This window comes from Heterodontus francisci, chromosome 48 (assembly GCF_036365525.1).
Source record: "Heterodontus francisci isolate sHetFra1 chromosome 48, sHetFra1.hap1, whole genome shotgun sequence".
NCBI lineage: Eukaryota > Metazoa > Chordata > Chondrichthyes > Heterodontiformes > Heterodontidae > Heterodontus > Heterodontus francisci.
The window spans coordinates 7,348,609-7,372,760 of record NC_090418.1 but is presented as its reverse complement, the minus strand read 5'-3'; the positions used below and the strand labels follow the sequence as shown (position 1 = coordinate 7,372,760).

The window sequence follows — 24,152 nt, the reverse complement described above, 5'->3', positions numbered from 1 at the left end:
CATGAGAATTTTTAAATTTAAGATGTGGCTCAACTGGGAGCCAGTGTAGGTCAGCGAGCACAGTAAGTGATGAGTGATCGGCACTTGGTGCAACTTAGGACACAGGTCATCAGACGTTAGGATGATGCCATCTTTAAGGGTGTGTTGCACACCCTGTTGCATTTTCTAGAGTGGTTGGGGAGGGTTTAAACTAAAATGGCAGGGGGATGGGAACCTTTGCAAGGAGTCAGAGGAGGGGAGGATCAAAGACAAGAACAAAAGACAGTAAGGGGAATAAGAAAAGTGATAGACAGAGAAATCAAGGGCCAGAATCAAACAGACCACAGTGAATCATAGTGGGAAGGGGACAAGTAATGTTAAAAAGACAAGCCTTAAGACTTTGTGCCTTAACGCGCAGAGCATTCACAATAAAGTGGATGAATTAATCGTACAAATAGATGTAAACGGGTCTGATATAGTCAGGATTATGGAGACATGGCTGCAAGGGTGACCAGGGATGTGAAATGAACATCCAGGGATATTCAGTATTTAGGAAGGACAGACAAAAAGCAAAAGGCGGTGGAGTTACATTGCTGGTTAAAGAGGAAATTAACGCAATAGTGAGGAAAGATATTGGCTCTGACGATGTGGAATCTGTTTGGGTAGAGCTGAGAAACACTAAGGGGCAAAAAATGTTAGTGGGGGTTGTATATAGACCCCCAAACTGTAGTGGTGATGTTGGGAAAGGTATTAAACAGGAAATTAGAGACGCATGCGATAAAGGAACATCTGTAATTATGGGTGACTTTTATCTGCATATAGATTGGGCAAATCAAATTAGTCACAATACCGTAGAGGAGGAATTCTTGGAGTGTATACGGGATGGTTTTCTGGACCAATGTGTTGAGGAACCAACTAGAGAACAGGCCATCCTAGACTGGGTATTGTGTAATGAGAGAGGAATAATTGACAATCTAGTTGTGCGAGCCCCCTTGGGGATGAGTGACCATAATATGATAGAATTCTTCATCAAGATGGAGAGTGACGTAGTTGATTTTGAGACAAGGGTCCTGAAACTTAGTAAAGGAAACTATCAAGGTATGAGGCACGAGTTGGCCATGACGGATTGGGAAACGTTACTTAAAGGGATGACGGTGGATAGGCAATGGCAAACATTTAAAGAGCGCATGGATGAACTGCAATAATTGTTTACCCCTGTCTGGCGTAAAAGTAAAACGGGAAAGGTAGTCAAACCATGGCTTACAAGGGAAAGTAGAGATAGCATTAGATCCAAGGAAGAGGCATACAAATTTGCCAGGAAAAACAACGGAACTGAGGATTGGGAGCAGTTTAGAATTCAGCAAAGGAAGACCAAGGGATTGATTAAGAAGGGGAAAATAGAGTACGAGAGCAAGCTTGCGGGGAACATAAAAACTGTCTGTAAAAGTTTCTATAGGTATGTGAAGAGAAAAAGATTGGTGAAGACAAATGTAGGTCCCTTACAGTCAGAAACAGGGGAATTTATTGTGAGGAATAAAGAAATGGCTGACCAACTAAATGCCTACTTTGTCTTCACAAAGGAGGACACAAATATCATCCCAGAAATGCTGTGGAACACAGGGCTTAGTGAGAGGGAGGAACTGAAAGAAATCAGTATTAGTAGAGAAATGGTGTAGGGGAAATTGATGGGATTGAAGGCGATAAATCCTCAGGGCCTGATAGTATGCATCCCAGAGTACTTAAGGAAGTGGCCCTAGAAATAGTGGATGCATTGGTGGTCATCTTCCAAGATTCTATAAACTCTGGAACAGTTTCTACAGATTGGAGGGTAGCTAATGTAACCCCACTATTTAAAAAGGGAGGTAGAGAGAAAGCAGGGAATTATAGACCAGTCAGCCTGACGTCGGTAGTGGGGAAAATTCTAGAGTCCATTATCAAAGATTTTATAGCAGAGCACTTGGAGAACAGTGGTAGAATCGGACAGAGTCAGCATGGATTTATGAAAGGGAAATCATGCTTGACAAATCTATTAGAATTCTTTGAGGATGTAACTAGTAGAGTTGATGAGGGGGAGCCAGTGGATGTGGTTTATTTAGACTTTCGACAAAGTCCCACATAAGAGATTAGCATGTAAAATTAAAGCGCATGGGATTGGGGGTACTGTATAACGATGGATAGAAAATTGGTTGGCGGACAGGAAACAATGAGTATGGATAAATGTTTTTTTTTCGAATGGCAGGCAGTGACTAGTGGGGTACTGCAGGGATCGGTGCTAGGATCCCAGCTATTCACAATATATATTAATGATTTAGATGAGGGAACTAAATGTAATATCTCCAAATTTACAGATGACACAAAACTGGTGGGAGGGTGAGTTGTGAGGAGGATGCAGAGAGGCTTCAGGGTGATTTGGACAAGTTGAGTGAGTGGGCTAATGCATGGCAGATGCAGTATAATGTGGATAAATGTGAGGTTATCCACTTTGGTGGCAAAAACAGGAAGGCAGATTATTATCTGAATAGCTATAAGCTGAGAGAGGGGAATATGCAGCGAGACTTGGGTGTTCTCGTACACCAGTCGCTGAAGGTAAGAATGCAGGTACAACAGGCGGTAAAAAAGGCAAATGGTATGTTGGCCTTCATAGCGAGAGGATTCGAGTACAGGAGCAGGGATGTCTTGCTACAATTATACAGGGCCTTGGTGAGGCCACACCTGGAATATTGTGTGCAGTTTTGGTCTCCTTATCTGAGGAAGGATGATAAGGAGATGGACTGCAGCGAAGGTTTACCAGACTGATTCCTGGCAGGACTGGCGTATGAGGAGAGATTGAGTTGGTTAGGATTATATTCGCTGGAGTTCAGAAGAGTGAGGGAGGGATCTCATAGAAAGCTATAAAATTCTAACAGGCCTTGACAGTTTAGATGCAGGAAGGATGCTCCCGATAATGGGTGAGTCCAGAACCAGGGGTCATAGTCTAAGGATACGGGGTAAACCTTTCAGGACTGAGATGAGGGGAAATTTCTTCGCCCAGAGAGTGGTGAGCCTGTGGAATTCAGTACCACAGAAAGCAGTTGAGACCAAAACATTATACGTTTTCAAGAAGGAGTTAGATATAGCTCTTGGGTCTAAAGGGATCAAAGGGTATGGGGCGAAAGCGGGAACAGGTTACTGAGTTGGATGATCAGCCATGATCATAGTTTAGTTTAGTTTTAGTTTAGAGATACAGCACTGAAACAGGCCCTTCGGCCCACCGAGTCTGTGCCGACCATCAACCACCCATTTATACTAATCCTACACTAATTCCATATTCCTACCACATCCCCACCTGTCCCTATATTTCCCTACCATCTACCTATACTAGGGGCAATTGTTAATGGCCAGTTTACCTATCAACCAGCAGGTCTTTGGCATGTGGGAGGAAACCGGAGCACCCGGAGGAAACCCACGCAGACACAGGGAGAACTTGCAAACTCCACACAGGTAGTACCCGGAATTGAACCCGGGTCGCTGGAGCTGTGAGGCTGCGGTGCTAACCACTGCGCCACTGTGTCGCCTGTGTCATAATGAATGGCGGAGCAGGCTCGAAGGGCCGAATGGCCTACTCCTGCCCCTATTTTCTATGTTTCATGTAACTCAGCAAGAGCTACTTAGATAGCACCTCCCTCCCCTATGAGCTCTACCCTCAAGCAGGACAAGAGCCAAAGCATCATAGGAAGAGCACCGCCTCAAATTTCTCTTCCAAGTCGCACATCTTGGGCATATATCTGCTGTACCATCACTGTTGCTAGCCCTATATCCTGGAAGTCTCCCACCCCTCAACCACACTGTGGGAGCACCTTCACAAAACAGACTGCAGCGGTTCATCAACACCTTCTCACGGGGCAACAAGGGGCGGGCAATAAATACCAGCGTCGCCAACAACATCCACATCCCGACTACTTCCCCTTCTGATTCAATGAGTTTTCAGCTGTTTTTTTTCCCCTTCTTTACTCTCCGTCTCCCACTTTCTCGATCTAGACGTGCTCTTTTTCCGAAGCAACCCCTCCTTTTGTAAGCAGGTCGGGACTGCATTTCCATAGCACCTTTCACAACCTTCGCAGATCCCAAAATAATTTAGAGCCAATGAAGTGCTTCTGAAGTGTAGTCACTGACGTAATGTCGGAAAACACAGCAGCCAATTCATGCACAGCAAGCTCCCGCAAACAGGACTGAAACAGCCAGGATATCAGGAGAACTCCCAGTCTTCTTATGCTAGTTCTGTGGCATCCTTAACAGGTACCTGTGAAGGGGGGTGGAGGGGGGGGGACGACGGCGGCTGGGATACTTGTTAGAAATGTCATGCAAAGCGGCCTCTCTCTGCTGCATCGAAGAGTCTATCTGGATTCCAGGTTCAAGTATCTGGAGTGGGAGTTAAACCCATGACCTTTGAACTTTGAAGGAAGAAGCCATCCACAGAAGGCAAGATCGAAACTAACGCCTATGAAAATATGTGGTAAATGAGTCAGCATTGGATGAGAATAGAGCATGTCCACGTTTCAGATAGATATCCTTCATGGATTCTTTTATTCTTTCATGGGATGTGGGCATCGCTGGCAAGGCCAACATTTGTTGCCCATCCCTAATTGCCCTTGACAAGGAACGGCTTGCTATCAAAGGGCGGTTAAGAGTCAACGACATTGTCTGCAGTCACTTGAAGGCCAAACCAGGTAAGAACAGCAGATTTCCTTCCCTAAAGGGCATATATGACAATCAATGGCATCATTTCTGGAAGTAGCTTTCAATTCCAGACTGTTTTAAAAATTAATTAATTAATTAAATTGCACCTATATGTGGTGGGATTTGAACCTCTGTCCCCAGGACATTGACCTTTAAATTACTAATGCAGTGATATTACCACTACACCACCATCTCCCCTAATGGCTGAGTACAGAGTCAGGCTATTTGTGCCATCAAGTCTGTGCTGCTGTTTCCCTCCATGTGAACGACCCAGTCGAATCTCTCTCTCCTGCCCCTTCCACATGCTTTAATATCCCACCCAGTCCCTCTGAGTGTCCACCTGCCTGTCTTTGCCCAGTCTCTGCCCGTTTCAGCCCAAACCCTATCTGTCTCCACCTAGTCTCTCTCTGTATGCACCCAGACTTTGCTCAAACATGATTTGATAATAGTTTAAATTGGGTTGAGTAACCTGGGCAATTCACGCACATTCTTGGAGCTATCTTTGTAGACCGCAATTGTTGACAACGCGATCGGTAGGTGGCGCTGTTTTGGCACATGCGCAAATACAGCATGTGCCACGAAAACGTCACAGCCTGCGACTCTCGCAGCTGCCAGGACTAAAGATGGCGCTGCTCAAAGAATCACAGAGATGAAACCTGACAAACACGTGGCAGAATACAATGGCCGGAGTGAGAGAGTGGAGTGGGTCCGGGGAAAGCAGCGCGGGGGCCGGGGAGATCAGCGCGGGGGCCGGGGACAGCAGCGCGGGGGCCGGGGAGAACAGCGGTAGCGGTGCCGGGGGGCGAGGGGGGGGAAGGGAGAGGGAGGGGGGAGAGGGAGGAGGGAGAGGGAGGGGGGGAGGGAGAGGGAGGGGGGGAGAAAGAGGGAGAGGGAGAGAAAGAGGGAGAGGGGGAGAGAAAGAGGGGGGGAGAGAAAGAGGGAGGGGTAAGGAAGGGGGGAGGGAGAGAGCTGGGGGGAGAGGGAGGAAGGGGAGAGAGTTTGGGGGGGGAGCAGCGGAACGGAAGAGGAGTGCCTTTTTCTGTGCATGCGCCATAAACACAACAGCAAAAGACTTACCGGCCAGTCCCTGGACCCGGTGACACCAAGGTCTTCGCACGCTCGCTCCCCGTGGCTCTCTACGGCCTCTCGCTTCCGGCCCTCTCCATTCAGCCGTTCCCTCCAGCTGCGGATGCCCAACCCAGTTGCTTTGTCTACTTCTCCACAGTACTTCAGGCATTGCAACTGTTTGGTCCCTGCATTTTGCATGCTCCCTCTCCCCACCCCTCCCTGCTCTCCCCACCCCTCCCCCTCTTCACCCACCCCTCCCCGCTCTCCCCACCCCTCCCCCTCTTCACCCACCCCTACCTCCACCCCTCCACCATAGTTGAATATCTGAAGTGCAGTTGCAAAGTCGGGGAAATAGCATGCAAAACAAAACCTCAACAATTCTGGGTTTGATTATTGAAAAGTTTTATTAAGTTCATTAAGTATCCGCGGAACTGCTGTGCATGGATACATGAGTGTTGTGTCCAGCATTCCCGTTAGACAGACAGGCCGAGTCTCTGCTATGCACAGCTAAAGAGATTGTTCCTGGAGAGCCTTGTGGTGAATGAACGCTTGGCTCTCTATTCCACTACTGTAATGTCCATGTGAAGAAGGCAAAGTCACAAGAGTCTGAGCTCAGTCTATTCTTGGTGAATGTTCCCCAAGCGCATCCCAATGTGCATTCCCAATTCATCCATAAATGCAATGTTCCTTTCCACATCGTGACCAGCTCCGCAGCATGATCCAGTTGCCTTCGTTGCTTGAATGCTGACCGTAAGTCTCGAGGATTGTTTTCTCGACGGCATGTTTTACATGAAAAGAAATAAAGCAAATCAGAGTCAGAGCTTGCCTCCCTCCATCCACTGAAATTACTGTTGTGCACACCTTATTAAGTTCTGCAGTGAAGGCACCAATTGATAACGTCGCCAATGAAGCACTTATTACCCACCTCAGATGCAGGATTCAGCACATCCTTGCGTCCTCTCCTGCACTGCCTCCTTTGCTTGAATGCCGTCCTTAAGTGTCAAGGATTGTTTTCTCAAGGGCACATTTTACATGAAAGAAAATAAGGAAAGAACATCAGTGTCAGAGCTTCCCTCCCTCCAATGAAATTACTGTTGAGCATGCTTTGTGTTCTGCGGTAAAGGCATGTACTGATAACACCGCCAATGAATCACTTAGTACCCACCTCAGCTGTAGGAGGCAGGATGATGTTACTGCCCCTATCTCGTGATGGTTCATTGCTGCTCTCAGGGAAAACATGAATGATGTGAGGGTGCTGGAAAAGAAGCACATTTCTTTTGGGCTATGAACATAAAGCTGGCCATTTAGCCCAGCAGTTCCCTGCTAGTGGTTATGTTACTCGTGCGTCTTTCCATCCATTCCCATTTAATCCTGCCTACTACTATCACCAGTTGTGTTCACAGCAAGAGCATTCACATTTCTGCTACCACTGGACACGGCATGCTTGTTTCTTTTAGTGCTCAGTCTCTTCTTGCTGAATGTTCCCCAAGTGCTTGACCCCTTTGGACGCCCTCTCTGCTTGACAGGCAGCAACTGGCAATTGCGGAGTCTCACAAGGCTGCATGGTTGTTTCAACGTCGGATGGGGAAACAGGTGGCTGTGTGTCCATGAGCACTGCCCTGATGGGTGTAGGAGCAGGTAACTGTGTGCCCATGAGCACTGCTCTGATGGGTGTAGGAGCAGGTGACTGTGTAACTGAGCAGCAAGGAGAGGGTACCGCAGGTCGGGGAAGTGGAGATTTGAACAGGCAGGCATATGTATGGTCCATCAGATCATTAGGCCAGGGTGTGAGACGCTCAGGATCCATGGTTTGTGACACGTGACTGATGTCCAGCGCGCGGCCACCTCCATCCGAAGGTGCTTCCGGGCAATTGTTGGGCATAGTAAATGGCTCCATCTCATCAGCCAGTCCTTGCTGCCAGCGGAGAGTCTGTTGCCGCAGCCAGTCCAGTCTCCTCATGAATGCTGCCGTTCCACTCTGCAGAACGGCCTGTTGTAGCTGGTACAATTGATCTGAAAGCAAGCGGTATTTTTCATTGTGGCTGAGGGGCCTTGGCTGTTCCTCTGTAATCACAATGGCAGCAGCCATGCCTGTCGTCGTTGGTGTCTAAGATGCACGCCAGCGACAATTGGGGGCGAGCCTGTCCAAAGGCAGACCCAGATGCCTCTGCACAACAACAGCATGTTTGCAGGGCAACAAAGTCTGAATGGAGAAGATGCAGCTGCAGGTAGCCTGGCCGTCATGTACCTGCAGTGTGTACTGTTTGGCGCCAGAAATCACAGTCACTGTGCCTTCATCCTGCTACAGGCGGTGGCCCAGACAATGGAAATGTTTTCAGAGCAACTCACAAAGGCAGAGCAGCTTACCTTGGAACAATCTCCTGTGTCAAATAAAAATGAAGCAAGTCTCCAAAACGAATAAATAATTCAGATAAAATGCGAGAAAATGCCCGACGAAACCTCCCCTCCTTCCACTTTCAAAAAGTCGCGCCGAAGCTTTGACGCATGCGCAGAGGCCAAACTGGCGCGTCGGCGAGGAAGACGAAATAACGCGATGACGTCAACTGCGCATGCACACAACGGTCCTGGCAGGTCGGACCGCAGCGCATGCGCAGGGGGCATGAGACCGTCTGCGCATGTGCGCACCGCGGCGCATCCTGATGACGTGTCCGATGAAGTGGCGTTGTCATGAATTACTTTGATAAATAAGGGGTCGGACATTTAAGACCGAGATGAGGAGAAATGTTTTCTCTGAGGGTTGTGCAACTTTGGAACTCTCTGCTTCAGAAGGTGGTGGAGGCGGGGTCATTGAATATTTTTAAGGCAGAGGTAGATATATTCTTGTTAGGCAAGAAAATCAAAGGTTGTCGGGGGTAGATGGGAGTGTGGAATTCGAGACACAAATACATCGGCCATGATGTCATTGAATGGTGGAGCAGGCTCGATGGGCCGAATGGCCTCGCTCTGCTCCTGTATCCTGGACAACTATTTGTGCAGAAAGTGTCATCAATTGAAGCAGCTTCAGCTTTTGGTTTTGGAACTTGAGCAGCAGCTGGCGACGCTGCGGCGCATCATGAAGATAAGAGCTACGTGGATAGCACGTTTATAGATGTGGTCACCCCACAGTTTAAGAGTATGCAGGGTGAGAGGGACTGGGTGAGCACCAGGCAGTCAAAAAGAATCAGGCAGGTAGTGCAGGAGACCCCTGAGTGCATCTTAATCTCCAACAGGTATTCAGTTCTGAATACTGAAGAAAGTGATGCTTCACTTGGGGAGTGCAGCCAGAGCCAAGTCCATGGCATCACGGGTGGCTCAGTTACACAGTGAGGTAGAGGGAAGGCAGCAAGAGCCATAGTGATAGGTGATTCAATAGTCAGGGGAACAGACAGGTGTTTCTGTGGCCACAGATGTGAATCGAGGAAGGTGTGTTGCCTCCCTTGTGCCAGAGTTAAGGATGTCACTGAGTGGCTGCAGAGCATCCTGAAGGGGAAGGGTGAACAACCAGCAGTCATGGTCCACATTGGAACCAACGATATAGGTAGAAAGAGGGATGTGGTCTTGCGGAAAGAGTTTACTGAGCTAGGTAAGAGATTAGCGAGCGGGACCTCAAAAGTAGTAATCTCCGGATTACTCCCAGTGCCGCACACAGATGAGTATAGAAATAGAAGGATAAGACAGATGAATGCGTGGCTGGAAAGATGGTGCAGGAGGGAGGGCTTCAGATTCCTGGGACATTGGGACCGGCGCTGGGGGAGATGGGACCTGTAAAGGCCGGACGGGTTGCACCTGAACAGAGCCGGGACTGAGTTCCTTGCGGGACGTTTTGCTAGTGCTGTTGGGGAGGGCAGGGGGATGGGGACCTGAGGATAGACTCAGCTGGGACAAAATCAGAAATTAAAATGGAAGGCGGAAAATTAATGGATCAGTCTGGAAGACAGAGGAAACAAGGGTTAGAAAATAAAATAAGAGTTTGGCAGTGCTCAAGGGTATCTATTTCAATGCAATAAAGCAGATGAGCTGAGGGCACAGATAGACACGTGGCAGTATGATATCATAGTTATTACAGAAACATGGCTTATGGAAGGATAGGAATGGCAGCTCAACATTCCTGGTTACAGGGTTTTCAGTTGCGATAGGGAGGGGGATAAGAAAGGAGGAGGAGTGGCAATTTTGGTCAAGAAAACTGTTACAGCTGTGAGGAGGGATGATATGTTGGAAGGTTCATCAATGAGGCCATATGGATTGAGCTAAGGACCAAAAAAAGGGGCATTCACACTGCTGGGAGTGTACTATAGACTCCCAAGCAGTCAGAGGGAGATAGAAGAGCAGATGTGTAGGCAAATCTCTGAGAAGTGCAAGAACAATAGGGAAGTAATAGTACGGGATTTTAATTTCCCCAATATTAACTGGGATAGTTTTAGTGTGAAAGGAATTGAGTGAGCAGAATTCTTGAGGTGCATTCAGGAGAACTTTTTTGCCCAGTGTGTAGCAAGTCCAACAAGAGAGAGCGCAGTTTTAGACGTGGGTTTAGTAAATGAAGATGGGCTTGTGAAAGGAGTGGCAGTGGGAGAGGATTTTGGTGGAAGTGGTCATAATTCAGTCAGTTTTAATATTATTATGGAAAAGGACAGAGACAGAACAGGAGTTAGAGTTCTCAATTGGGGCAAGGCCAATTTTACTAGACTGAGGAGTGATTTAGCGGAAGTGGACTGGAAACAGCTACTTGAAGGTAAATCAGTGTCAGAACAGTGGGAGGCATTCAAAGGGGAGATTCAAGGGGTTCAGGGTAAACATGTTCCCACAAAGAAAAAGGGTGAGGTGGCCAAACCTAGAGCCCCTGGATGTCAAGGAGCCTACAGGGTAAGATAAGGCAGAAAAGGAAAGCTTTTGTCCGACACCGAGAACTCAATGCTACAGAAAGCCGAGAGGAGTGTAGAAAGTGGAGGGGGTGAAATCAAAAAGGAAATTAGGAAAGCAAAGAGAGGGCATGAAAGAGTATTGGCAAGCAAAATCAAGGTGAACCCAAAGATGTTTTAACAATACATTAAGAGTAAGAGGATAACTAAGGAGAGAGTAGCGCCCATAAAAGACCAAAAAGGTAACCTATGTGTAGAAGCGGAAGATATTGGTATGGTTCTGAATGAATACTTTGCATCTGTCTTCACAAAAGAGGGGGATGATGCAGATATTGTAGAAGGAGGAAGAGTGTGAAGTATTGGATGTGATAAACATAGGGAGAGAGGAAGCATTAATGGGATTAGCATCCTTGAAAGTTGATAAATCACCAGGGCCGGATGAAATGTATCCTAGGCTATTAAAAGAAGCAAGAGATGAAATAGCAGAGTGTCTGGCCATCATTTTCCAATCCTCACTGGATACAGGTGTAGTGCCGGAGAATTGGAGAATTGCTAACGTTGTACCTCTGTTTTAAAAGGGAGCAAAGGATAGACCGAATAATTACAGGCCAGTCAGTCTAACCTCAGTAGTGGGCAAATTATTGGAATCTATTCTGAAAGACAGGATAAAGTGTCACTCAGAAAGGCACAGGTTAATCAAGGATAGTCAGCATGGATTTGTTAAGGGAAGATCTTGTTTGACCAACTTGATCAAATTTTTTGAAGAAGTAACATGGAAGATAGATGAGGGTAGAGTAGTTGATGTAGTCTACATGGATTTTAGCAAGGCTTTTGACAAGGTCCCACATGGCAGACTGGTTAAAAAAATTAAATCTCATGGGATCCGGGCAAATGCGGCAAGGTGGATACAAAATTGGCTCAGTGGCAGGAAACAAAGGGTAATTGATGACAGCAGTTTTAGCGACTGGAGGACTGTTTCCAGAGGCATTCCACAGGGCTCAGTATTGGGTCCCCTGCTTTATTTGGTGTATATTAACGATTTGGATGTAAATGTAGGGGGCATGATCAAGAGGTTTGCAGACGACACAAAGATTGGCCGTGTAGTAGATAGTGAGGAGGATAGCTGTAGGCTGCAGGAAGATATTGATGGTCTGGTCAGATGGGCAGAAAAGTCGCAAATGGAAATTCAACCTGGAGAAGTGTGAGGTGATGCATTTGGGGAGGTCAAACAAGGCAAAGGAATACACGATTAATGGGAAAATACTGAGAGGTGTAGAGGAAGTGAGGGATCTTGGAGTGAATGTCCACAGATCCCTGAAGGTAGCAGGACAGTTCGATAAAGTGGTTAAGAAGGCATATGGAATCCTTTCCTTTATTAGCTGAGGTATAGAATACAAGAGCAGGGAGGTTATGCTGGAACTGTACAACTCATTGGTTAGGCCACAACCTGAGTACTGTGTGCAGTTCCGGTCACCTCATTACAGAAAGGATGTAATTGCACTAGAGAGGGTACAGAGGAGATTTACAAGGATGTTGCCAGGACTGGAAAAATGCAGCTATAGGGAAAGATTGGATAGGCTGGGGTTGTTCTCCTTGGAACAGAGAAGGCTGAGGGGAGATCGGATTGAAATGTACAAATTTGTGATGGGCCTGGATAGAGTGGAGGTGAAGGTGAAGGGTCTATTCACCTTAGCAGAGAGGTCAATGACAAGGGGGCATAGATTTAAAGTGATTGGTAGAAAAATTAGAGGGGAGATGAGGAAAAACCTTTCAACCCAGAGGGTGTGATGGTCTGTAACTCACTGCTTGAAAGGGACAGTTGACACAGAGATCCTCAACTCATTCAAAAGGAGTCTGGATATGCACCTCAAGTGCCGTAAACTGCAGGGCTAGGGACCAAATGTTGGAAGGCGGGATTAGAACGGGAGGATCGTTTTTCAGCCGGCACAGACACAATGGACGAAGTGGCCTCTTTCTGTGCCTTAAACTTTCTATGATTCTATAATAAGGCATCTCCGAAACCTGAAAGTTTGCAACTGGCAATAATCTCAGCTGGTTCCTGAAGATAACTTTTACAGTGAATGACAACGACAGCAATCTACATTTCTATAGCACCCTAAATGTCCCGAGGTGCTTCACAAACAAAAATTTGAGACCGAGCCACGTAAGGAGAAATTAGGGACAGCTCGGTCAAAGAGGTCAGTTTTAAGGAGCATCTTACAGAGGCAGAGAGGTTTAGGGAGGGAATTCCAGAGCTTAGGGCCCAGACAGCTGAAAGTACGGCCACTAATGGTGGGGTGATGGAAATCAGGGATGCTCAAGAGGCTGGAATTGGAGGAGCTCAGAGATCTCGGAGGCTCGGGGAAGGTTACAGAGGTAGGGAGGGGCGACGCCATGGGAGGGATTTGAAAACAAGGTTGAGAGTTTTAAAAGCAAGGCATTGATGGACTGGGGGACTGGGAGCCAGTGTAGGTCAGTGCAGAGGGTGATGGTTGAACAGGAATTGGTGTGAGTTAGGACACAGGCAGCAGAGTTTTAAATGAGCTCAAGATTACAGGGAGCAGATGATGGGAAGCTGGCCAGGAGAGCACTGGATTAGTCAAGTGGAATGTGAAATAGAGCTCAATGCATTTGTTTATCTCCCAGTGTTCTCTCCCTCCACCTTCCCATCCTCACCTCAATCAAATGGATGCGGCTGCAGGAGGACTGGCTATCTGCTCAACGTTGTTGTCAGGGCAGCAAATTAACCTGGGACCTCCTGTTGTGTACAGCTCAGTGCGGCCTGTGCCATGCACAACACTGGGAGGCAAAAAATGGACACCGCAGTGAAGGTCATCTTCATTGGCGGGCACATTTGGTCTCGAAGGCTCCGTTGACTCTGACAATGGGCCTTTGGATGTAGCCTGAGATCTGGGCCTTGGTTAGCCTGAGGGCTGGGCCGAGCCTGAGATCTGGGCCTTGGTCAGCCTGAGGGCTGGGCCGAGCCTGAGATCTGGGTCTTGGTCAGCCTGAGGGCTGGGCTGAGCCTGAGATCTGGGCCTTGGTCAGCCTGAGGACTGGGCCGAGCCTGAGATCTGGGCCTTGGTCAGCCTGAGGGCTGGGCCGAGCCTGAGATCTGGGCCTTGGTCAGCCTGAGGGCTGGGCCGAGCCTGAGATCTGGGTTTTGGTGTAGCCTGAGGTCTCAGACCCTTTCCTGAAATGTCTAATTAATAAGCAAGGCACCTACCGGCTTATCGACTGGGAGTGGATGAGCAGAATGTGAAAGGAGAGACCGAAACACAGGAGCAAGAAACGAGGAGACTTAGTGTCATTGCCAACTTTATTTCAAGTACATTCGAGAATATAGTGCCTGCCACCTCGGTGCACACACCCTTCACCACTAACACAGAGTGGAGGCTTCATGGACACCGACTGTGTTCTCCTAACTCTGAGGGTCAGAGTGAGAGACAGCAAAGATCAGAGTGATGGACAGTGTGGCGGTCAGGGTGATAGTCAGTGCGATGGTCAGTGCGACGGTCAGGGTAATGGTCAGTGCAATGGTCAGTGTGATGGTCAGTGTGATGGTCAGGGTAATGGTCAGTGCAATGGTCAGTGTGATGGTCAGTGTGATGGTCAGTGATGGTCAGTGTGACGGTCGGGGTGACGGTCAGGGTGACGGTCACTGTGATGGTCAAGGTGATGGTCAGGGTGGTGGCCAGTGTGATGATCAGTGTGACGGTCAGTGTGATTGTCAGTGATGGTCAGTGTGATGGTCAGTGTGACGGTCAGTGTGATGGTCAGGATGATGGTCAGTGTGATGGTCAATGTGACAGTCAGGGAGATGGTCAGTGATGGTCAGTGTGACGGTCAGGGTGATGGTCAGTGTGACGGTCAGTGTGATTGTCAGTGATGATCAGTGTGACGGTCAGTGTGATTGTCAGTGATGGTCAGTGTGATGGTCAGTGTGACGGTCAGTGTGATGGTCAGGATGATGGTCAGTGTGATGGTCAGGGTGACAGTCAGGGAGATGGTCAGTGATGGTCAGTGTGATGGTCAAGGTGATGGTCAGGGTGGAGGTCAGTGTGATGGTCAGGGTGATGGTCAGGGTGATGGTCAGTGTGATGGTCAATGTGATTGTCAGTGATGGTCAGTGTGATGGTCAGTGTGATTGTCAGTGATGGTCAGTGTGACGGTCAGTGTGATGGTCAGTCTGACGGTCAGGGTGATGGTCAGTGTGATGGTCAGTGTGATGGTCAATGTGATTGTCAGTGATGGTCAGTGTGATGGTCAGTGTGACGGTCAGTGTGATTGTCAGTGATGGTCAGTGTGACGGTCAGTGTGATGGTCAGTGTGATGGTCAAGGTGATGGTCAGTGTGATGGTCAGGGTGACAGTCAGGGAGATAGTCAGTGATGGTCAGTGTGATGGTCAGTGTGATGGTCAGGGTGACAGTCAGGGAGATGGTCAGTGATGGTCAGTGTGACGGTCAGTGTGATGGTCAGTGTGATGGTCAGTGTGACGGTCAGTGTGATTGTCAGTGATGGTCAGTGTGAAGGTCAGTGTGATTGTCAGTGTGATGGTCAGGATGATGGTCAGTGTGATGGTCAGTGTGATGGTCAGTGTGATTGTCAGTGATGGTCAGTGTGACGGTCAGTGTGATGGTCAGTGTGATTGTCAGTGATGGTCAGTGTGACGGTCAGTGTGATGGTCAGTGATGGTCAGTGTGATGGTCAGTGTGACGGTCAGTGTGATTGTCAGTGATGGTCAGTGTGATGGTCAGTGTGATGGTCAGTGTGATGGTCAATGTGACGGTCAGTGTGATCGTCAGTGTGATCGTCAGTGACGGTCAGGGCGATGGTCAGTGATGGTCAGTGTGATGGTCAGGGTGACGGTCAGGGTGATGGTCAGTGTGATGGTCAATGTAACGGCCAGTGTGACAGTCAGTGTGATGGTCAATGTGATGGTCAGAGTTACGGTCAGTGTGATGGTCAGGATGATCGTCAGTGATGATCAGGGTGATGGTCAGTGTGATGGTCAATGTGACGGTCAGTGTGATCGTCAGTGTGATCGTCAGTGACGGTCAGGGCGATGGTCAGTGATGGTCAGTGTGATGGTCAGGGTGACGGTCAGGGTGATGGTCAGTGTGATGGTCAATGTAACGGCCAGTGTGACAGTCAGTGTGATGGTCAATGTGATGGTCAGAGTTACGGTCAGTGTGATGGTCAGGATGATCGTCAGTGATGATCAGGGTGATGGTCAGTGTGATGGTCAATGTGACGGTCAGTGTGATGGTCATGATGATCGTCAGTGATGGTCAGGGTGATGGTCAGTGTGATGGTCAATGTGACGGTCAGTGTGACAGTCAGTGTGATGGTCAATGTGATGGTCAGGATGATCGTCAGTGATGGTCAGGGTGACGGTCAGGGTGATGGTCAGTGTGATGGTCAATGTGACGGACAGTGTGACAGTCAGTGTGATGGTCAATGTGATGGTCAGAGTTACGGTCAGTGTGATCGTCAGTGATGGTCAGTGTGATGGTCAGTGTGACGGTCAGTGTGATGGTCAATGTGACGGTCAGTGTGATGGTCAGTGTGACGGTCAGTGTGATGGTCAATGTGACGGTCAGTGTGATCGTCAGTGTGATCGTCAGTGACGGTCAGGGCGATGGTCAGTGATGGTCAGTGTGATAGTCAGGGTGACGGTCAGGGTGATGGGCAGTGTGATGGTCAGCGATGGTCAGTGTAATGGTCAGTGATGGTCAGTGTGACAGTCAGGGTGTTGGTCAGTGTGATGGTCAGTATGATGATCTGTGCGATGGACAGTGCGATGGTCAGTGTGATTGCCAGTGTGATTGTCAGTGATGGTCAGTGTGATGGTCAGGGTGATGGTCAGTGTGATGGTCAGGGTGATGGTCAGTGATGGCCAGTGTGATGGTTAGTAATAGTCAGTGATGGCCAGTGTGATGGTCAGTCATGGTCAGTGTGATGGTCAGTGATGGTCAGTGTGATGGTCAGGGTGATGGTCAGTGTGATGGTCAGGGTGATGGTCAGTGATGGTCAGTGTGATGGTCAGGGTGATGGTCAGTGATGGCCAGTGTGATGGTCAGTAATAGTCAGTGATGGCCAGTGTGATGGTCAGTCATGGTCAGTGTGATGGTCAGTCATTGTCAGTGATGGCCAGTGTGATGGTCAGTGATGGTCAGTGTGATGGTCAGTAATAGTCAGTGATGGCCAGTGTGATGGTCAGTCATGGTCAGTGTGATGGTCAGTCATTGTCAGTGATGGCCAGTGTGATGGTCAGTGATGGTCAGTGTGATGGTCAGTAATAGTCAGTGATGGCCAGTGTGATGGTCAGTGATGGTCAGTGTGATGGTCAGTCATTGTCAGTGATGGCCAGTGTGATGGTCAGTGATGGTCAGTGTGATGGTCAGTAATAGTCAGTGATGGCCAGTGTGATGGTCAGTGATGGTCAGTGTAACGGTCGGTGATGGTTAGTGTGATGTTTAGAAAGCCTTGGTCACTCGATTAGAGTAAAGATAAAATGAAGAGTTGTTGGTGGGGTGGTTGTGGGGAGATGGTCTCCTTCCTGCGCCGAGAGCTTCTCCCCCCTCAGACGTCAGAACCGAGGCCCCGTCTGCCCTCTCAGGTGGGTGTAAACGATCCCATGGCCAATATTTGGAAGAAGAGCAGGGAAGATCTCCCCTGTGTCCTGGGCCAATATTTAATCCCTCAACCAACATCACTGAAACAGGGGATCTTGTCAGATTGGCTTTGCTGCTTGTGGGATCTTGCTGTGCGCAGATTGGCTGCTGGGTTTGCTACATGACAACAGTGACTACACTTCAAAAAGTACTTCAGTGGCTGTAAAGCACTTTGGGGTGCACTGAGGTCGTGAATGGTGCGATACAAATGCAAGGGTCTTGATTGTTTCCTGGGGGAGCTCAGTTCATCTGCTGTAATTCTCTCGCAAACTCTCCTTTCGATCGATGGCTGGTTTTTGAGCAGCTCTGGGTGTGGACTCTCCTCAGACTTGGATCCTCAGACGTCGATGCCAGGTGTCGGCCTGGTTTCCTGATCCGTCATTGATGCACGACAGTGTAGACTGACCTGACCCCGTCCCCAGGGGGACGACCTGGCTCGAAGAGTCTGATTTCTGCGTACGCTGTTTCCTCACTCTGCTGGGCCTGAAGAACTGAAGCAGGAGTCTGCAGCACTGCATACAACACCTCTGCTGAGCGCTGAACCAGGGAGAAAAGACATTGGAGGTAAATAAGCCTTCTGTGCATAGAAAAAGCAGAAAGTTAATGTGTACAGATATCTCCCTGAGAGAGAGGGACTGAGAGACTCCGGTCAGTGTACCGATATCACCCTGAGAGAGAGGGACTTTGAGACACCAGTCAGTGTACAGATATCACCCTGAGAGGGAGGGACTGTGAGACACCAGTCAGTGTACAGATATCACCCTGAGAGAGAGGGACTTTGAGACACCAATTAGTGTACAGATATTACCCTGAGAGAGAGGGACTGTGAGACTCCAGTCAGTGTACAGATATCACCCTGAGAGAGAGGGACTGAGAGACACCAGTCAGTGTACAGATATCACCCTGAGAGAGAGGGACTTTGAGACACCAGTCAGTGTACAGATATTACCCTGAGAGAGAGGGACTGAGAGACACCAGTCAGTGTACAGATATCACCCTGAGAGAGAGGGACTGAGAGACACCAGTCAGTGTACAGATATCACCCTGAGAGAGAGGGACTGAGAGACACCAGTCAGTGTACAGATATCACCCTGAGAGAGAGGGACTTTGAGACACCAGTCAGTGTACAGATATTACCCTGAGAGAGAGGGACTGAGAGACACCAGTCAGTGTACAGATATCACCCTGAGAGAGAGGGACTGAGAGACACCAGTCAGTGTACAGATATCACCCTGAGAGAGAGGGACTGAGAGACACCAGTCAATGTACCGATATCACCCTGAGAGAGAGGGACTGAGAGACACCAGTCAGTGTACAGATATCACCCTGAGAGAGAGGGACTGAGAGACACCAGTCAGTGTACAGATATCACCCTGAGAGAGAGGGACTGAGAGACACCAGTCAGTGTACCGATATCACCCTGAGAGAGAGGGACTTTGAGACACCAGTCAGTGTACAGATATCACCCTGAGAGAGGGGGACTGAGAGACACGAGTTAGCTTTTTCCCCAACGCCCTGCAAATTTTTCCCCTTCAAGTATTTCTCCAATTTCCCTTTTGAAAGTTACGATTGAATCTGCTTCCACTGCCTTTTCAGGCAGCGCGTTCCAGATCACAATAACTCGCTGCGTTAAAAAAAGGTTCTCCGCATCTCCCCTCCTGTTTTTTTTTGCCAATTATCTTAAATCTGTGCCCTGTGGTTACCAACCCTCCTGCCAGTGGAGACAGTTTCACCTTATTTACTCTATCAAAACCCTTCATAATTTTGAACGCCTCGACTAAATCTCCCCTTAACCTGCTCTGCTCTAAGGAGAACAATCCCAGCTTCTCCAGTCTCTCCACATTAACTGAAGTCCCTCATCCCCTTGCTGCTCTGAGGAGCTCAGTGCCCCACAGGCCTATTGACTGGGCCTTGGTGGCTGCTTCAGAGACTGGGATACACGCACCTGAGCGTCAGTTTCACTGTCCCTCGGGTTCCCTCCGGCTTGTTGAGGTGCCTTACTCCGAGCATGGCCTGAGGAGTGAGATTACAGCAGTAAGCCTGGAGTATTTAAACACACGCAATGCTGGAGAAACACAAGACCGCACTTTACGGAAAGGTCGTCAACTGCTGTCGGTTCAGGAAACCAAGCTGCGCACAGCAAGATCCCACATACAGCAACGTGGTGACGCCCAGATCCTTTCATTTTTAGTGATGTCAGTTGAGGGATAAATGTTGGCCCCACGACACTGGGGAGAACTCCACCCACCACCCTCCCACCCCTCCCCCGCTCTTGTTCAAAACAGCGACCCGCGGGATCTTTCGCGCGCACCTGAGACAGCAGACGGGGACCTTGGTTTAACGTCTCATCTGAAAGACGGGGCCTCCGGCAGTGCAGTGCTCCGTCGGTACTGCGCTGGAGTTTTGGCTTAGAGTCTCTACTCGGGTCTCCGGCGTGGGGCTGGAACCCAGAACCTTTCACAATCGTTCAGTACATTAACTGGCATCTGCTGGAATCTCTCCTCCCTCTCTCTCTGGTTGCTGTTCATTTTCATCCTCTCGGTCTCTGTTTCAGAGCTGAGTCCATTTAATTACAATTTCTCATTTCTAACTGACTCCGACCGCAACATGCTGGCTCTGTCAATGCAACCAGCGTCTGCCAGTCTGGCAGTCCCAGACTCCGTGTCCCTATCACCCGACAGATGGGGTGAACGTTGGCACACTTTGGCCCACTACCTCGCCACCTGATGCTGCGTAACCTGTGCGGCACATAACACACGAAGGGCAGCAGTTTGTTCCGGCATGGGTAGGACCAAGGCAGCCCTTATGCTCCCGTTTCTGATGCTGCCGTCTTCCGAACCGTTGCCAAGCACTGAGTTCCCTTTCAATGTGCCAAAGCGGGCTTTCGTGTCTCAGCGAGTTTCGCAGAAGTTGGAATGCTCTCACCAGGGAATGGGGTGGGGGAAGGGGGTGGGTGTGGGGGAAAAGCAGCCAACCTGGACCTTCACAGCATACACAAAGCAAGAACGGGATCAGGCTCACACGGTCGAATAGCCGGCCTGAAAGTCAACACTGAAGGCTTGGCATGTGAGAGGCGCCCGCGTGGGTTGGCACTGGGGCAAACGAAAGAGCCAGAACGACTGGAGAGAAAGAGAATGAAATCAAAATGTTTGTCAGGTTGCCACCTCCCATTTCTCGGTGAGAGATTCCAGCCGAACTTATACAAACAGGGTATGGTGCGTGAGATGCAAAAAGCAAACAGCTGCCCTCTCGTCGCCGTTTCATTTTGGAAAATCACAAAATGAAGATGATGTTGTGTCTCATTTTACTCTCTCTTTGTCTCTGTCTCTCCCCCTCCTCTCTCTGACAGTCCCCCTTGTGTTGTCTGTAACTCAGTGGATAACACGCATGCCTCTGTGACAGACGGTCACAGGTTCTGTTATGAAAGTGCTTCCATTTTTTGAGGACTCGTGTTTTAAAATTGTGGAGATGGATTCATTGGAGGACTGAAGTGATGTCATAGATGCTGGACTTTTTTGTAAAGGGTCACTGGCAGGACTCAGCTTAACAACAACATTTACTGGATGTCACATGTCTTCAGCTAAATAAACAACAGGTGCCTTCTGGCTGTTTACAAGCGAAGTGACATGTCAAGGTTTATGGTGCTCAGGAGTGGGTTTCATTTTTGAACACTGTTTTGAGTCAATTGGGTTTGTAGCCTGCTGAAAGAATCACCCAGCTCATCTTTTCTCCACCTCTCTGAGAAACCCTGCACAAAAAAAGCCCAGTGTGTGATAGCTATAAACACCTGATGCCCCATTTCTCCTGAGAGAAGCTTTTGGAAGACTTCCTCTTGACAACTCCTGAATGAACTGCTTCTGAAAAGATCCCAGTGACCTGTCTACATGTACTCGGATGCCAGACTATACGCCATCTGGAACATAACATATCTTACCCTTTTTCTTCAAGAATTAGCAAGTACATTGGCCAAAGCATCTCTATTCTTCCTTTAACTGGTGCGTGTGTTTGTGTGTGTTGGGTATTTAGAAGGGAATATATATATTTCCTGTCATATTTCGAAGCTTTTCATCTTTATTGACTAAATCTTATTTTAAAATAAATTAGTACTTTTGTTGTTTATTAAAGAAACCTGGTGGGTTGATTTTATTCTGAAATTAAAATAGATAGAATATATAATTGGCCACAGCAGTAACTGGGTACACATTGTTATGACCAGGTGAGAACGAGGTCTAGGGTTCCCTTTCAGCCTTACCGTAACAGGGTTGAATTTTTAAACACACTGTGTTTTTAGCCCCCCCTTGGTGAATCCTTGTTCACCGCTTTCCAATTATAAGGCAAAGACACCAGCACAAACAGGCTTTCTTAGGTGTAAAGAAGAAAAGTAGAACTTTATTAAACTAAGCGTAAAACTCTAATTCGTTGACGCCTACGGATATACGGTGCGCTCACGGTAGCATGCATACGTGATACACACGTGCAGATAGAGACAGAACAGAGCAGAAGAAATAAAGTGGAAAAGTTTGAGACAATATCTGAGGAGTTTGTTGTTACGGTTCTTCGAGCTCACTGTAGAGTCCTTGATTGTAGATAGATCTTGCTTTTCATTGGGGCCCAGTATTCTTCTTAAACCTTGTTCACTGTAGGAGACTTTTCTGTCTTGGGGTTCATGTGTCTTCAGTGGACTCAGAGGCTTGTGAGAAAGAGATGGGAGCAGACAGGAGAGAGATCTTCTCAGATTTTCTGCCCAAACTGTTTGTTCAAATTCAAAAATCTGAAGTTGCCCAGAGGTTAATGATGTGACTAGCCGGTTTGACCATGTCTGTTCATGTATTCGGCCATCTTAGCAGTCAACCTGGAATGTGAGCTCCCCCACCTTCAATGTCTGGTGATCAAAAGTCCATTGTGGGTTGAATGTGTCAAGGAATGGTCCTTTGTCCTTCCAAACACTATCTGTTAATCTGCAAATAGCTTTACCAGCCATGGCTGATCTGTTTAACAAGTCCTTTCTTCACTCCAGTAACAGTTTAAAATCAATGTTCATGACAAAATTAATGTGCCTCATTCTTGGCAGGTGGGGGCCTAGCATGACAACATTTAAGTATATGTTGTGACCTGTGGGGAAGTGGAACTACAGAAAGACAGTGCACTCCTCCCACCTCGGTCGTAACAGTTCAGAGTCCTACTCCAGAACTTTAAATGCAAAAATCTAGGCTGACACTTCTGGTGCAGCACTGAGGGAGTGCTGCACTGTCGGAGGTGCTGTCTGCTGTCTGAGAGTGAGGCAGAGTGGGTATTTCCCATTGTCGATCTGTTTGTACGATAGCTGCATTTAATTATAGATAAGTCAAAAAAGAAAGATTTGCATTCATAAAGTACCAATGAAGTACTTTTTGAAGTGCAGTCACTGTTGTAACATAGGAAGCACAGCAGTAAAATTGTGCACAGCAAGCTCCCACAATGTGATAATGACCTGATCATCTGTTTTAGTGATTAAGGGATAGAACTCGACCCAGGACACCAGGAAAACACCCGTGCTCTGCCTCAAAATAGTGCACCTGAGGCGGCAGACGATGTCACGATTTAATGCCTCGTGTGAAAAATACCTCCGACAGTGCAGCACTCCCTCGGTACTGCACTGGGTATGTCGGCCGAGATTTTTTTGTGCTCAAGTCTCTGGAGGGGGAGTTGAACCCACGACCTTCCAATGTGAACAGTTGAATTTATTTAGCACCTTTAAGGAAGCCAACCATCCCTTGGTGCTTCACAGGAGCATTAATACAGCCTCCCGGCCTCAACATTGAGTTGAACACTTTCAGATCGTAACCACTGGTCCCATTTTCTTTGGACAGCATCTGTTGCTAATGATTCTGCTGTTGCCATTTACACCTCCGCTAGACCCATCTTTTGCTTATTAACTTGTCCCATTACATCTCCTTTTGTCTCGCACTATCAGCCCATTTGTTATCTAATCTCTCCTACCTGCCACACCATCACAGACCTTCCCTTTTATTCTTTCCTCCCCTCTCGGCATTCCCCCCCCGCCCCCGCCCCACTGTACTTGCTTAAAACCTGTCACATCTAGAACTTTTTACCAGTTCTGATGAAAGGCCATCGACCTGAAATGTTAACTCCGTTTCTCTCTCCACCAATGCTGCCAGGCCTGCTGAGTGTTTCCAACATTTTTTCTGTGAGATGAGTCAGACAAAATTTGACACTGCGGTGACAGTAGGACAGGTGATCAAAGAGCTGGGTCAAAGACATCAGTTTTAAGGAGTGAATTAAAGGAGGCAGAGAGAGAGGCAGAGAGGTTGATGGGGGGGATTTCTGAAGCTTAGAGTCCAGGCAGCTGAAAGCATTTCAGCTCTGTCATCTTCTTGTCGCTATTTTAAAGCCCAAATTCCTGGAATGATGGACACATCTGGAGACCGAGCAGTGCAGGAAAAACGGAACAGGAAGTGAAACTGAGCTTCCAGCTCTCAGTAACCAGGAAGTGAGCAACCAACCACAATGAGCAAAGAAATCTGTCTGCCATGGGCTGCCCTGAGGAATCAGAGCTTGTGAACAGCTCATGGATTATAGATCTCTGGGTTATTACTACATCTGAAGGGTCTCTGAGTTGGGTATCGCACGGGCCATAAACGTGTGGCAAGAGGAAATGGGCCCACCAATCGCATTCCTTCCACTGTACCCCTATCTTGTCATGGGCACAACCCACGCATTTTATCTCCGATCGACAGCCCATGCCCATCCTGCCATAGCATGGGCTCTACCCACTCACTTACTCTCCTTCCATACCCCATGTACACGTTAATCTATCATAGACTCTCCCACTCTGCAATTTCCGTTCCTGGAAGT

General features: G+C 48.2%; 1 protein-coding gene across 1 annotated transcript in view; it reads right to left on the bottom strand.

Moving 5' to 3' along the window:
- Positions 1 to 13,924: 13,924 nt before the first annotated feature.
- LOC137357415 (prostaglandin F2 receptor negative regulator-like) overlaps positions 13,925 to 24,152 on the bottom strand; it is a 40,769-nt gene continuing 30,541 nt past the window's right edge. The window contains exons 8-9 of the mRNA XM_068023761.1: positions 19,243 to 19,310; positions 13,925 to 17,834 (exon numbers count right to left, since the gene is read on the bottom strand). Coding sequence (XP_067879862.1) covers positions 17,676 to 17,834; positions 19,243 to 19,310 — 227 coding nt within the window. The 3' untranslated portion in view covers positions 13,925 to 17,675. The remainder of the gene's footprint in view (positions 17,835 to 19,242; positions 19,311 to 24,152) is intronic.